General features: G+C 48.0%; 1 protein-coding gene across 13 annotated transcripts in view; it reads left to right on the plus strand.

Moving 5' to 3' along the window:
• Positions 1 to 14,101, plus strand: part of Shld2 (shieldin complex subunit 2) — a 97,864-nt gene that overhangs the window by 69,712 nt on the left and 14,051 nt on the right. For 12 of the 13 annotated variants that reach the window (XR_010042225.1, XR_010042224.1, XM_063233745.1 and 9 more), the window contains 4 exons: positions 914 to 1,108; positions 1,272 to 1,406; positions 8,671 to 8,877; positions 10,064 to 10,292. Coding sequence is in view for 11 of the 13 variants with exons in the window: in XM_063233745.1 (XP_063089815.1) it covers positions 914 to 1,108; positions 1,272 to 1,406; positions 8,671 to 8,877; positions 10,064 to 10,292 (766 nt within the window). In the remaining 2 variants the exon portion in view is untranslated. The remainder of the gene's footprint in view (positions 1 to 913; positions 1,109 to 1,271; positions 1,407 to 8,670; positions 8,878 to 10,063; positions 10,293 to 14,101) is intronic. The other variant, XM_063233747.1, reaches the window with a different exon arrangement.

Genomic DNA, 14,101 nt, shown 5'->3' on the forward strand with positions numbered 1-14,101 from the left:
GTACAACCAGTCAGTGTTTTAACGTTGGGATTTTTTCAATATGCTGTACTTTTGGGAAAGACTCCTGTTCATTACTCGTTATAGTGAGGTGTATAATCCTAGTCCTGGTGGTTGTGATAGGGTACACATTTACCTTAGATAGAATTAGATATGTAAATCAAGACCAACGCTGCTTCCTTGAGGCAGACTGTATTTTCCTTGTAGTCTACATAACCACATTTTCATGTAAATTTTTATAAAACGGGGACAGATACATAATTTGATATCAGGGATCATTTCCCCCCAAAACTACCACCCTGTACATGAGAAATGAAGCCCAGAGAAGTGTGGGTTCCCACAGGTTGCTAAGGACAGCCACGCAGTAGTGGGAAAGAGTAGAGCATCTGTAGCCAGGGAGCCGGTGGGGCAGCTTGGCCTTGTGGTATTTCAGAGGTGAGGTGCCCAGGAGCTTGTGGAAGGGGGGCGGCGGTCAGGAGAGCTGGGAAAGGTGGGGTGCAGCAGACCCCAAGGATTGGGAGCCATCAGGGTGCTGGAGGAAGGGAAACAGAATGAAAGTTTGTTGGTTTGGTTTGGTTTTTTTGGGTACCAGGGATCGAACTCACGACTGTGTGCTTGCAAGGCAGGGGCTCATGCTGCTCAGAATGGACGTTTTGAGCTTGGTTAGAGAAACGATATTAAATGGAGTAAAATCCTTGGAGACGGTAACTGATTCTGTTTCCACTGTTTAAAAATGTCAACCTGTATTTTTATTTCTAAACTGATTCAAGCATAAACTAGGTGTTTTATAGAAATACAATGGTGTTTTGCTTAATTATACTTTCCAACATAAAATGCAGTTCTAAAACTATCGTGCACCGTGAAGAAAAGTGGTGTTCCACCCTTCGCCCACACTGGTGTGTCCTTTTCCTCCTAGATTCCAGTATAGTTAGCACTGCTGTGCTTCGGGACCTGCTGGCGTACGTGTCTTCAAAGCATTCCTATCTCAGGGGCCTTCCGCAGAGGTGGCCTCGCAGGGGGAGCAGGACCGAGTTCGCAGAGCTGGCGCGGCTGCAGCCTGATACCTTAGTGCACGCTGTGCTGAGAGTTGTGGATGTCGCTGTACTGACAGGTAAACATTTTGAGGCCTTCTTTGATTTTAGATCCTAATGTTAATGCCCAAGGCCGTCTTAGCCTATCATGCAGGTGTCATTACCTATTTATTGGAGTTGTTGACATATGGAGTCACCTGTGACGGAGTAATGCCAACTAAGACATCGCTGTCCCTTCCCCAGAGGCGCTGTACACTTACAGAGGACAGAAGCAAAGGAAAGTTGTATTAACGGTGGAACAGGCCCAAGGTCAGCATTACGTGCTTGTGCTCTGGGGTCCTGGAGCAGCGTGGTGCCCTCAGCTTCAAAGGAAGACCGGTAGGTACACCCCGAAAGCGGTCGGCCTACTGATGTTCTAGTAAATGATTAATGCTTTTGAGCGGAAGATGAAGAGAATCCGAAGAAGAGAGGTGACATCTAAAACAGACTTGGGCAAGACTGAGTATTCTGCACGCGTCTGTTCTGTGTCCCTTGCAGCAGTTCCGTATCTAAAAGTCCTCTAGTTAACGGTGTCGAAGAAGGGCTTCCTTCATCCCAGGTGTGCTGCTGACTCTGTTGGTGAAGCTCATGTGGCCTTCAATGAATGTTCCTTAAGAACTTGATTCTGGGGCAGCTTCTATAGTTTTTTTTCAGCCAGAGCACTCTGATGATAAAGTTCTCTGGTTAGAAGGCAGATGTTGGGGGAGTTACACTAATGGTTCCAAGTCACGGTTACCGCTCAGTAAATTTGTATGTTCTCTTTTTTTTTTGAGACAGGGTCCAGCTGAGTCGCCCACGCTGGCTTTGAACTCACTGTGTGGCTCATGTGTCACACTTTTATTCTAGTTGTTTTAATCATGTTAAGACATCATATGATACTCACATAAAAATGATAATGTTACACTTGGTTCAAAGCACAAATTAATAATTTATGGCATACTAAACTAAAGGTATCGATGGGTCCATAAATAGTATTTAACACTCCCTTTGCTTTGTGAGGTCGTTGCGTTGTAGCAGAGATCACTTAATTAGTGGCTTCTGAGTGATTTTACTCTACAAAACTAATTTAGAGATCAAGTGTGTGACCCGTTATTTTTTCCCTGAAAGAATCAATGTCTCTTTCTAACGCCTCCCTCCCGAGGAGCTCCTGTAGGTAGGATCCAGCACATCATCTCTCTTAATCATTAATGGCCTACAACCAGGGTTTGCGATAAATCTGACTTTTATCTTTCATGTTAGGATCAAACAGTAAGAGCTGTTTATCCAGTTGAGAAATCTGACAAACATGGATCGATGACAGGTGGGGTATATCCTTGACCCTCCTGTCACTGCCGGGACACGAGCCTAGCACATGCCGAGCACAGATGTGGGTCAGAGGTGGAGGAGCCGTGGGCGGCAGAGCGTTCCAGGCGTGGTGCGAATCTGCTCTAAGTTAACAGTTATTACACTAAGAGAAATAGTGGTCTCCAGACAGTTCTATGGTTTTAAAGGTTAATGTTGAAGACTTAAGAATGCAGGAATGGACCTGTAGCTATTCTTGGTTTGTCTGTTAACTCAGCTTACATTTTTTATGCCATCACTTTAAGGTTCTGCCATCCACTTCAGTCCCTCAATGAGGCAGCTATTTTTGATAGAAAATACCAGTTTTTAAGGATCACTTACGTCATGATTCTACTTTCAGAAATTACCAGCATCTGTGTGTCCCAGGGCTCCGTAGTAACCTCTCTCCTGAGACTGCTTTTATTTGTCCCCAAGGTTAACACTCCATCTTTGGATGGTATAATTAGAAATCGTCACCAAGCATCGTTACTGAATACTGGAGACATCGAGTTGAGGTTTGGGGGAAGAATAGTGAGAAACTACATATTTGCATTCTTTTGAAATATGCATTTCTAGTAGGAATTTAGTATGGTTCACATGTAGCTAGCCTTGGTCACAGTTTAGGTCCTAATGGGGGTAAGCTAAGAACATAAAGTAGCATAAGAGTAATTGGTTAGACATAAAGCAATCCAGTCAGAACCACATGTTGTTCCAGTGTGGTCCTTTTCTGTAGTCATTCAATAGAAATTGAATGTTTCAAAGAGATGGCAGATTGCAGTGAAGTTCTCTCCCTGCGCAGCTCCGCCCAGAGCAAGGCACACAGCCCCAGCACTGACGGCACTCGAGCCACAGCTCCGTCCGGATGGAGGTGGGCAGCCCCCCTTCATCACTGGGTCACACGTGCGGATGCGCACGGCTCACCCCGTGCAGCTCTCCCTGGCTGCAGACCTGCCCAGCAGTGTGCCTCGCTGTTCTGGGTCGTGTGTGGACCCTCGGCCTCGTACGCAGAATGATCTGTTGCTGCTCTCCAGAGCGCTTTTCCTCCAGGTGTCCACCGAGGGGCTCCTGATTCGTGTCCAGCCCCCCGCTTTGTGTCCCCCTCGAGGCTGCTTGCGTGCACGTCAGCACACCCTTTGTGTATTCCTCGGGCTTGTTTTGTTTTGTGGGCTGGTTGTCTTGTACCGTAGATGGTAAATTCATAAGTGCCCCGCCTGCTGTGTGGTAAACGTCCGGCCACACGGCATGTCCTGCCCCATGAATAGGCCCTTCCTTATGCCTGACTGAAAGTTAGGGTACAGATCGGTCAGCTGTTTGAATTTCCCACCGTCTTTAAGGATTAAGACTGCAGTTAGAATGTGTAATCCTGACAATTTTGCAAGCCATGGCATGTGTTCAATAATTAGAGGGAGGGCCGAGGAAGGTGCTAGGTGGTCGAGCTTAGTGTGCGCCGGGTCCCGGATTTAACCCCCTGCATGCACCCACGAAAGGCAGGGAGGGAGGAGAGGCAGGGAAGAAGAAAGAAATCAGGGTGAAGCGTGGGCCCCGAGCTTGCGATCAGGACTGGGGCCTCGCCCTGTGCAGCTTCCCAGGGCTTACAGAGAAGCCTCCATGTCCCAGGACAGAGTGCCCGTCCGCCCCGGGCCTCAGAGCCAGGGGCCCGAGCACAGTCGCTGTGGTGTGCAGCCTCTCTGCATGTGCAAAGCCCCCGTGGCCCGCCTGTTTACCCTGCCACATGGAGGTGGAGTGCTTACTCCATGCGTGGTTCGTGATTTTACTTTCCTTCTCGAGCCTGGCCATTTCCAAGTCCCCAGCAAAGAGAATCGGGTGCAGGATGCTCTTACCCAGTGAACCTGAGGAGGAGCACAGCTGAGTTTACCGGCCTGGGCGGGAAACAGTGGCTTGGGGTCTGGGTGGACACAGGGCATTCACCGCCACAAACAGGCAGGCTCGCCCGCCTGGAAAGCAGCGTCGCATTTTAGTAGAGGTTTCTCTCAAGTACAGTATCTGTGTACACTTAAAATCCGGGAACACTTATCAAAATGCTGGCCCTGGCTTTCCTTGTTTAGTCACACCTTCAGTTTGAATTTTACTGGTAAAAGTCTGCGTTTACTTTTTAAATCCCTAAAAACCTGCAAACACAGACAGACAGACGTGGGGAGCACAGAAGCTCCTGTAGAGAACCGAGGTATGCATTAGGCAGCTCCTTGGGACACGGCCAGGCTTAGGTCACCACTTACGTCCTTTTCTTGTTGTCTAAATGTTTTGCCATGAAGGTATTTCACTGGTGGAAAATATATTGTTAACTTTTTTTTCCTTTTTAAAAAGAATATTTGACATTTTGGATTCTACCAGGTAATATGAGGAAAAATAGAATTAAATTTTATTGCATCTCTGTACCAAAATATATTGCAAATTCACTAGAGATTCAAATAAAAAATAAAAAGCAACAATGACTAGTAGAAAATGTAGAAGCTATTCGGAATCCAAAGGTCAGTGTGTTAAAAAAAAGTACAGCAGCAAGAGCTGCTGTGCATAAATCCCCACATACATACAGAATTAAGAGGGTAATAAACCAGGCAGAGCTGCGCTGTGTCACGGGTAACGCGGCAGGCAACAGTCTGGAACGGTCAGTGGGTAAAGGGTATGAACGGGGAAGGCCCAAGAAGAAATAAAAATGCCAGTAAATATGTGAAAAGTTACTCATAGTAACTGAAGACACCTAAAATGGTGATAAATGACTTTTTTCTTATAAGAAATTGACAAAGTGTGGAAAAATTGCCATTGTCGTAGACAGTGGGAAATATAAATTAGCAGAACCTTTTTGAAGACAATTGATCTTTTTTTTATTTCAAAGGGGGTAAAATTAAACACAACAAAACAAGACATAAGAAAGCAATGTACGAGAGATAAATTTCAAAGCTAGATGACCGGAGGTCTTCACTGTCTATCATAGTGTCTCTTGTTTTCTTCCAAATAGCTGTCCAGGCCTTCCCATACAGAGAATTCACACGAAACAACATAGTATAAAACTGATCCGAACAGAATGCGGAAGGCGTTTTAGGTCTTCAAAACCAGACAACAGGGAAGTCACTAATGGCTGTCATAGAGTCTCTTGTTCTCTTCAAAATAGCTGTCCGTATGTTCATGTATTGAAGTTCAACAAAACAAAACAGGCTGTGGGGAGGTGTTGCTTGGTTTCCTGGCGCTCCAGGTCCCAGCATGGTTTCCCTGGCGCGGGTCCCAGTAAAGGCTGGTGGCTTCCGTCCCGGGCTGCGGGAGCCTGCCAGGCTCACAGCCGCTCACGGGGTGGGGAGGGTGGGTGGGTGGACTGGGGTAGACAATTGATATTGAGGAAAGGATTCAGGATTTCTCTTTGGCTCGTTAATTATACCTCTAGGACTTTATACATAAAGAGGTATCTAAAGCAACTGTCTGTACAGATTGATTCCGCACCATAACACACACACAGTGACCTAAGGGACACTAAGGAGACAGTCGTTTTCAGGACAATTAGTAACGAGAAATATCCTTTTTAATAGTTTTGTTTGGCTTTGCTGCTGAGGCAGAGTCTCACTTTGTAGTGTAGGCTGGCCTTGAACCTGCTGTATAGCCCAGGCTGGCCCCCACCTCATGCAGTCCTCCTGCCTCAGCCTCTGAGTGCTGGGATTACAGGTTTGCACTCATGCTCAGCTGTTGTAATTTTAAAGTTCAATTGACTGATACGGAATACAATTATTTGGCAAGGAGGTAAGTGCTCCTGTGGCTTAAAAATTAGAGTCATTACTGAGATAAAAGTAGGTTTTACTGTGCCCAAGTGCTTTTTGTCTTTGTTGTAAAGTGGAAGTCAGCTAAGTAAGGCAATGAAGGAATTGAAATATCAGTGAAATATTGGTTATGTAGACCACTTAATTATCCCTCGAAATAACTTCAAATTAAAAAAATAAAACTTTGTAGTTATCAAAATAAGAATTTACAATTTCCAAAAGCAGTTAGTTATGATAAATTATGACTGTTTTGTTTACGAGACCAAAAAATTACTTTTTAGTAGCACATGATAGGGGGACTGGGAGGTCGGTGCCTCAGGATGGGCAAAGACCCAGCTCCTCCAAACCAGCCGCTGTTTATGGGTGTGTACCATGCAGTGGGGTATTCGGTGAGAGGAGAGGCTAGCGGCAGAGTCCAGGTCCGCAGAAGATCCAGAGGCCCTGCCCTTGCAGGTAACCCGTGACTCAGGAGATGATTTTATGCTAAGAAGGAGCTTGCTCTGGAGTGTTCTTTGCCATCTTAGTAGTCTTAGTTTAGTCTTAGTGGGTAGGAAGGGTTAATGGGAAGTCTCAAAAGGTGACACCATAATCCCCGCCTCCATTTATCCCTTAGAGAAGTATGAAAATTAGCCTTTGTGAATTTGGGTGCCCAGTATATCCTCATTTTTATTTTTACAGTAGCAGCAGTTAGGATTTTGTACAGATATTATTGTAATTTATTCTTTTTGAGACAGGGTCTCACTATGCAGTTCAGACTGACCTTGGGCTCACTTTGTAGCCCAGGCTGGTCTCAAATTTGCAACGATCCTCCTGCCTCAGCCTCCTGAGTGCTGGGATTACAGGAGTGCGACACCACGCAGGGCTTGTAATTTATTCTTAATGGCCCCTAACAGTGATCAGTTACTGGGCTAGTTGGAAGCTGCCAGAAGGGGTTAATGATTGGAGCCCCTCCCACATCTAATTTACTATCACACTACTATTTTATATATCCTTTGATTGTACTTTTCTGCTGGATGTTCAAGCCCTAGTTAAACCGAGACCTTACTAATTAAAATTACCCTCTTGCTATCTATCAAGGTCTGCTCAGTCTCCTCAGAGTTTGCCTTGGAACTGAGGTAAGAGCTTCTCAGTTCTGGACAGTGTCAGCCATCAGGATGAGTTATAGCTTGCCCAAGTTGCTTTCTGTGAAAGCTTAGGAGATTTGCCTCCTCCTGCTGACTCTCCTTATACACACTCTGTATCGTAGATCACAGTGTTTTGTGGTCCCACGATCTCCTTGATCAGAAGACCAGGACTCACAGAGTTATGGGATGTCACTGCAGAGATTCTCTGACATCCTGGGTCCTTACTGACCTCCGAGGGTGGAGCCAAAATACTGGCTGTCCTCCCAGCCCGTCTATCTTTCTAGTTTTTAGTGTCCAAACCTCAGTTGTTGAACATCCAGAAGAAAAGACTGATAAACATTACAGCGTAATCAAGCAGTAAGCTTGATTACTACCTGATCTGAATTTCAGGCACGTTAGAACATAAAACAGAACCGTTATTCTTTAATCAACCATGAAGTCATACGGTGAAATCCCTGTAGAATGTTAACAGTTACGTATTTTACACATAAAGTTTGGAAATCAAAACCGTACATAATATTGTAGTGTGAAGTTGTGACATTTTTGTAACAAGCTGAATTTCCATGTGACATGAAATACCCCTTTTAGTCAATCACCCCCATCTCATGCATGAAAAGCCCCCACCTGACTTGCTGGCCTTCGGGGGCTGTACATCATGCAGGGTTTTGTTAAAGGCGGAGGTCTGGTTCTGAAAGAAAGTGTCACCGTAAATCATCTGTGTTTTGCCTTTTGGAAGACAGGTGAATCTGGAGGCGTGAGTACATTTCATTCAAAACAAGAATAACAGCCAGTTGTCACAGCTGTAGAAAACCTTGCTTTCTTAATTGCTTTTGTATCAAGAGCATCTTTTATGAAAAAACCTTATTGTATTACTTTTAGAAAACTTAGCCTTTTGATGATAACCAGTGTAAACATATCACAGTAACAATTTAAACAACATTTATTGGGGTGAGAGCAAGAAATTATTAGAAAATTTTATTAGAATTATTTCTAGCATTTGTACCCTGTGACCTTAACACAACATTTATACACATATTTTGTCTTTTTTTGTTTGTTTTTGGTACTGGGAATCGAACTCACAACCTTGTGCTTGTCAGGCAGGCACTGTGCAGCTGAGCACACCCCGGGCCCATTGTTTTGGTTACTTTTGAGACAAGGTCTCACTGTGTAGCCAGGCTGACTTGAACTCATGGTGATCCTTCTGCCTCAGCCTCCAGAGTGCTGGGCTTACAGATGTGAGCCACCATGCCGGGCATATTTTATATCTTTATACAAATTATTTAGTGACAAAATTATATTTAACCGACTTATTTCAGTTAACCTGTTTAGTCTGATTCTGAGCCTAGGCTTTTGCCATGCCGGTGACCTTTGATTTCCATATGCTTTTGTTTTAAGGTTCTATTTGGGAATTTAAATATCTTTATGTCCAGCGCAATTGCTTACTGGAGAGCTTGGAACTGCACACCACGCCCTGGTCCTCCTGTGAGTGCCTGTTTGATGATGATATCAGAGCAGTTGCATTTAAGTCAAAATTCCAAGAACGTGCACCCTCCTTCACGAGAACGTCAGACCTAGCAACACACCTAACGGAGAAGTGCTCAGGTAAGATCTGGATACACATGAAATATACTGTGTAGTTTAGGCTGGCCTTGAACTCATGGCAGTCCTCCTGCCTCAGCCTCCAAGTGCTGGGATTGTAGGTGGCTGTTACTGTGCCTAGCTCTAATTTTAGTGTAAGCAAAGAATCTACCATTTGTGAGAAAAATTGAATTTGAAATAAAACATAGATATGGGGCCTGGGATGTCCACTGCTGTGGTTTGGGCTCCCGAGCTGTGGGAGTGTGGTCACCGGCATAGTGGCATAAGGCGATGACACCTAGTGAGCGTCTGTACGTTGCTGGGAGTGTGCTCTCCAAAGGGTGCGGAGCCCCAGACTCTCCAGGCCCCGGCTTCAGAGCGGCAGTGTGATCCCTGGTGCACCCCTGCGCTCACCGTGAGCTCTCACCAGGGCTCAGTAGTGCCCGTGCCAAGCTCCTGAATCTCCAGACCGGAGATTCACATCCACTTCTGCTCTTTATCAAGTTCCCTTGCCTCAAGTAATTCACTATGGTCACAAAAACAGGCTGCTCATTCCCTCAACCCAAATACCATCCATGTGTCTCTAAAATTCATCCTTAGGGGCCGAGGATATGCCTGAGTGGCACAGGGCCTGCCTGGCAAGCGCCAGGTCCTGAGTTCAATTTCTGGTACTAAAAAAAAAAAATTTACCCTTAGAAGCGCGTCAGTGGAAAACTGCCTTGGAGGTGATGATACCGTTGATGATGTTTTATACAGTATACACTTGCATTCACTAGATGTCATTTTCATTAAATACAATTCAGGTGACTTATTTTGAGTAAAAAGAAGGAAAGGAATCCATTTTGGTTTGGATTGCCTTGGGCTTTGGGACAGAGCCCCATATCCTGATGGTAGCCAGTGGTCTGCAGTTTTAGAGGAAAGAGCCCTGTGCTCTGCGCTGGCTTCCTGTCTCTGAGGCCGTGCTGAAGGCTGCGGGCTCCCGGCTGAGCTGGGACAGTAGCATTTGGAACTGTATTTAATAAACCTTCCTTCAGGTGCGGGGAGATTCCAGAGCTGTTCCCGCAGCCCTGAGTGAGACAGATTCTCTGAGGACCAAGAGCAGGACTTGGCGCAGCCCTTCCCCAGTGGCGAGCATCCCGGGGCATGTTTGCACATCAGCTCCCGTTTGGTCCAGCAGTGCCCCTGAGTTCTCTTCCTTCGTCTCTCCTAGGAGTGGTTCTGATTGAAGCCCGGATCGTGGAGCTGGTGCTCCCCGTCGGGGCGGCTCAGGAGGTCCGCCTGAATGCTCACAGCTCCCTGGAGCACATCCTCTCCTGGCTCCCCAGCATGACCTACGCTGGCTGTGCAGGCTGTGGGGCCGAGCTGCACACGGATGAGAACAAGATCTACAGGCAGTGTCTGCGCTGCCTGCCGCTTTCTGGGAAGAAAACCTACTACAGGTAGGCAGAGCAGGGAGCGGTTAGACGGCAGCAGGCACTGTCGCCGAGCTGCAAGTGGGTAACAATTACGTGTGTCCGCCTGACTTCCTACGGAGAGCCAGCCCGAGGGGACAGAAATTTCCCCTGCAGCAAATAGTCATTTATGGAAGCAAATACAGTCTAAAGACAGGCATGCTAAAGAAAGTTACTATTTACTTACATTTTTAACCAAGATCTAAATGTTTCATAAATAATTCATTTCCCCATCTTAAAACAGAATTTAAAGGTTGAAGGTGTTACGTGGTTTTAGCTCTGAGTGGTTTGTGCAGGCTAGCAGTGTGTTTAACCTTCGTACTTGAGTTGCTACCTTTACCTTAGAAGTTTCAGAGAGTAAATAAATGTTCTTTGGTAAAACTGTCACCTAACTCAGTGAGAAAACACAGTGTTTTCCAAAAAGATGAACGCCTAAAGTCCCAGATAATTTTTTTACCCAGATAAATTGCCTCCCTTTACAAAACAATACGCCCTGGTTTTATGCTCTTTCCTCTCATTTCTAAATACAGCAGTAGCTGAAAACTAAGTGCAGATGACTGGGCACGCTATCATGGCATTCTTCCAGAGGCTAAGGCCGTAATCTACAAATACTCATGCTTGTTTTAAATGAGTAGGTGTGTGTTTCACTGTTGCTGTGTAGGCTGCTTTTGTGGGAAGGAAGATCAAATTCAGATACCTAGCATATAAGAAACAAAGGACTTCTTAAGGACTCTCCAAAGTCTGCCTAGGTGACTTTATTTTACATCATTCCAAATGTGCCTGTTCCATCTAGTTATTATTCAGGGGAGAGTTATTGTTCTTATAACTATTATAGAACCTGCGCACCATTGTTAACAATGTTTTATAGAATATAAATTCAGAATTACTCTTTTTGGAATACAAGGAACACATTGCCTTTTCTGTCCAGAAGCTAAGAAGCCAGCAGGCCAAGCCGCTGTTCAGCTCGGGAGACGCAGCTGTGCGGGTGCTGGGTGCACCCTGGCTGTCCAGGCCCTCGGGGGTAGGGGCGGTGCTCCTCCCGGCAGGCCCTGGCCTCCACCCCCACGGCTGGCTGCCGGGATGCTCAGTGCCAGGCTTGTTTCTCCAGCAGAGCCCCAGGGAGAGCTGGGGGGAGCCAGCGGCCATGCCTCTGCTGAGTTCCGCTCCTGGGATGTGATTCGCTGTCCCTTGGAGATGAGAACCAGCAGGGTGCAAAGGGGGCAGGCAGCGATGACCACAGTGTCATCGGTCGGAAGGAAGCCTGTTGACTGGTGTAAGTTTTTCTAAGTGGGAAATAAGTTTTCATCCAAAGAACTATTTCTCTCTATACTTTGAAGAAGGCAGTGGGAAGAGCTGATGCCAGAGTCTCTTGGAGTTGAAGGTGTATTATGGCTCCTGGCTCATGGAGGTTTTAGCTCATGGCTGGCTGGCTCTGAGGCAGGCTGCCGTGGCAGAGGGATATCGCAGAGGAGGATCGCTCCTGGCACGGAGAGCAGGAAGCGGCAAGAGGCCAAGGGAGGCGAAGGGCGAGCTTTAGGCCACACCCACAATGGCCACCTCTCCCCACCCGGCTTCACCTCCCAGCGCCACACCCAGCTGTAAACCCTCGGTGGCTGATCGGTGTCACACACCCACGGCCCAGTGACCTCCCACAGCCCTCCTGTGAACCGATGAGGCTTTGGGGACATCTAGATGTAAGCCATAGCTGGTGCCCTTCCTTATGGATACGAGCCCCAGCTGACGGGAACCCTGAAGGCCGTGGGACCCTGGCTGACTGCAGATTAACTAGTACACAGCGTGGCCGTTACAGGAAGGTGCTCCCGCCTGTGCCAGAGATTTGGGGGGAACTTGGGGTCTGGTCTGAGGCATTTCATGTGCTTCTGTGTTACATTGAATGGGGGAAACTGAAGGCAGCCAGAGAAGAAGCAAGAAACAGACGTTACCGGAATTTTAAAGAAGCAAAGGTGCTTTGCCCTTTAAAAAGTGTTGGGAAAGCAGAAGCGGCAGGATTTAGTGCCCGGGTGGCTGTTAGGTGTGTTAGGGAGCGCTAGGTGATGGAGCTCTTGGACCAGCAACAGCGGGAGATGCTGCAGCCTGTGACGGGCTGGGCCCCCAGGAGCAGCCGCAGGGAGAGGCCTGGGCAGCCCTACGTGCGCGACCTGGCGTGCCCTGTGTTGTGTCTCCTGTCTCCCGTGCCCGGAGCTCCCGGTGGGCCTGCCCCCCAGCCTGTGGACACTGTGGCACGAGCAGTCACCCAGCCTTCCTCCTGCCTCCCAGCCCTTCTGCTCTGCCCCACTCCAGCCAGGCTTTGTCCAGATGGTGCAACCGCAGCCTCCTCCTCTTTCGTCTCCTCTAAATTCCCTTCTGCCCCCTGGGTTCCAGCCCTCTGGCTGCTCACCCTGCCTTTGCTAAGCTTGCCTTCAACCTGAAGGGACCTTCTCCTCCTCGATGTGTTCCTGGCTGCGCTCCCCAGGCCTCTGCTGCCACCGCCTCCCCCAGCTCCTCCTCCTCTGTCCCCTGGTGGCACTGCCCTCCGGGCTTTCCGGCCTGCCTCCCATCTCTCACTGTCCCCCCTCTTGGGCGTCCGTCTTTCTGCCATCTGTCACCGCTGTTTCCAGGCAGCAAGCCGTGTCTGCGCGCCCTCCCGGATTCCCGTTGCCCCGTGGCCTCTCCGTCCAGCTCACTGGGCTCCTTTCGGCCTTTGGTCATGGCGGTCTATGGAGGACTTTCTTCCGCGTTGTGTCCTCTGCTGATCTGCAGAGAGGCTGTCCCTAACCACCTCTTGTCTCCCCTTAGTGGCCTGTGTTATGTACTTACTCCGTTTGTGTTTAGCTGCATCCCCTTTTCTAAAGCTGCGTTTTTTCTGGGCTGTAACTCCCGTGTTGCTGGTCTCTAACGTGGAGTTCAGTGGTTTCAGAGTAGTCTCAGCCTTGTGTGACCGTCGCCACGGCCATGTTAGGGCACTTTTACAGTGCAGCCTCCCGAGGTCCTCTTCCTTGTCCCCCACGCTCCCGTCCTCCTCTCTGTGCAGACCTCCCCACCCGGCGTGCCCGGGAGGGGAGTCAGTGCAAGGCCTTTCACGGAGCAGAAGGGTTTAAGGCTCTCACTACTGTTTATTGTAAAACATCATCCCGCTGTATGCCAGTGCCACCTTCGAGGTACGCATGCATCAGCTGAGGGGCGTTCCAGGGGGCCCCGTTTTGTGGGTCCTGTGTATGGAGCCGCTGTGAGCGCGTGCGCGCGAGTGTCTGTGTGTCCACCAGTTTTCTTTCCCTTGGGTGCACACGCAGGCGCCGAGTCGCTGGCTGTGTGGCCTGACGGCTGCAGGGGCGGCCAAGCTGCTTTCCACAGCTGCCCGTTAGTGTCACGTTCGCTCTGCAGCCGGTGCGAGAGGTGCAGGTCTTCCCACCCGCCAGCACTGTTCCTCTGGTTTCCTTTTTGTTGCCTGTGCTCGTGGTGGCATCTGTGAGAAAGGCGACGTCCTTAAGGCCAGATCATGAAGTTTACTGCTGTATTTTCTTTTTGAAGCGGCAGTGTTTTATCTCTTACACTTGGATTTATTATCTGTTTTTAGTTAATTTTCTTGTATGGTGTTAAGGGGGAAATCCAGCTTCTTTCTTCTGCTCGTCAGTATCCAGTTGTCCCGTGTGATTTTTGAAAGGGTTCTTCTCTCCCCATTGAATTATCTGGAGACCACTGTAAAAAAAAAATCTTATTTTCTTGGATTTGGGCTTAGCGCGGTGGTAGAACCCTTGCCTAACATGTGTGAGCTCTCAGTTCTATCCCCAACACTCAAA

The sequence above is a fragment of the Cavia porcellus genome, unplaced genomic scaffold, assembly GCF_034190915.1.
Source record: "Cavia porcellus strain 051 isolate PalLab524CR breed Dunkin Hartley unplaced genomic scaffold, mCavPor4.1 scaffold_23, whole genome shotgun sequence".
Taxonomy (NCBI): Eukaryota; Metazoa; Chordata; class Mammalia; order Rodentia; family Caviidae; genus Cavia; species Cavia porcellus.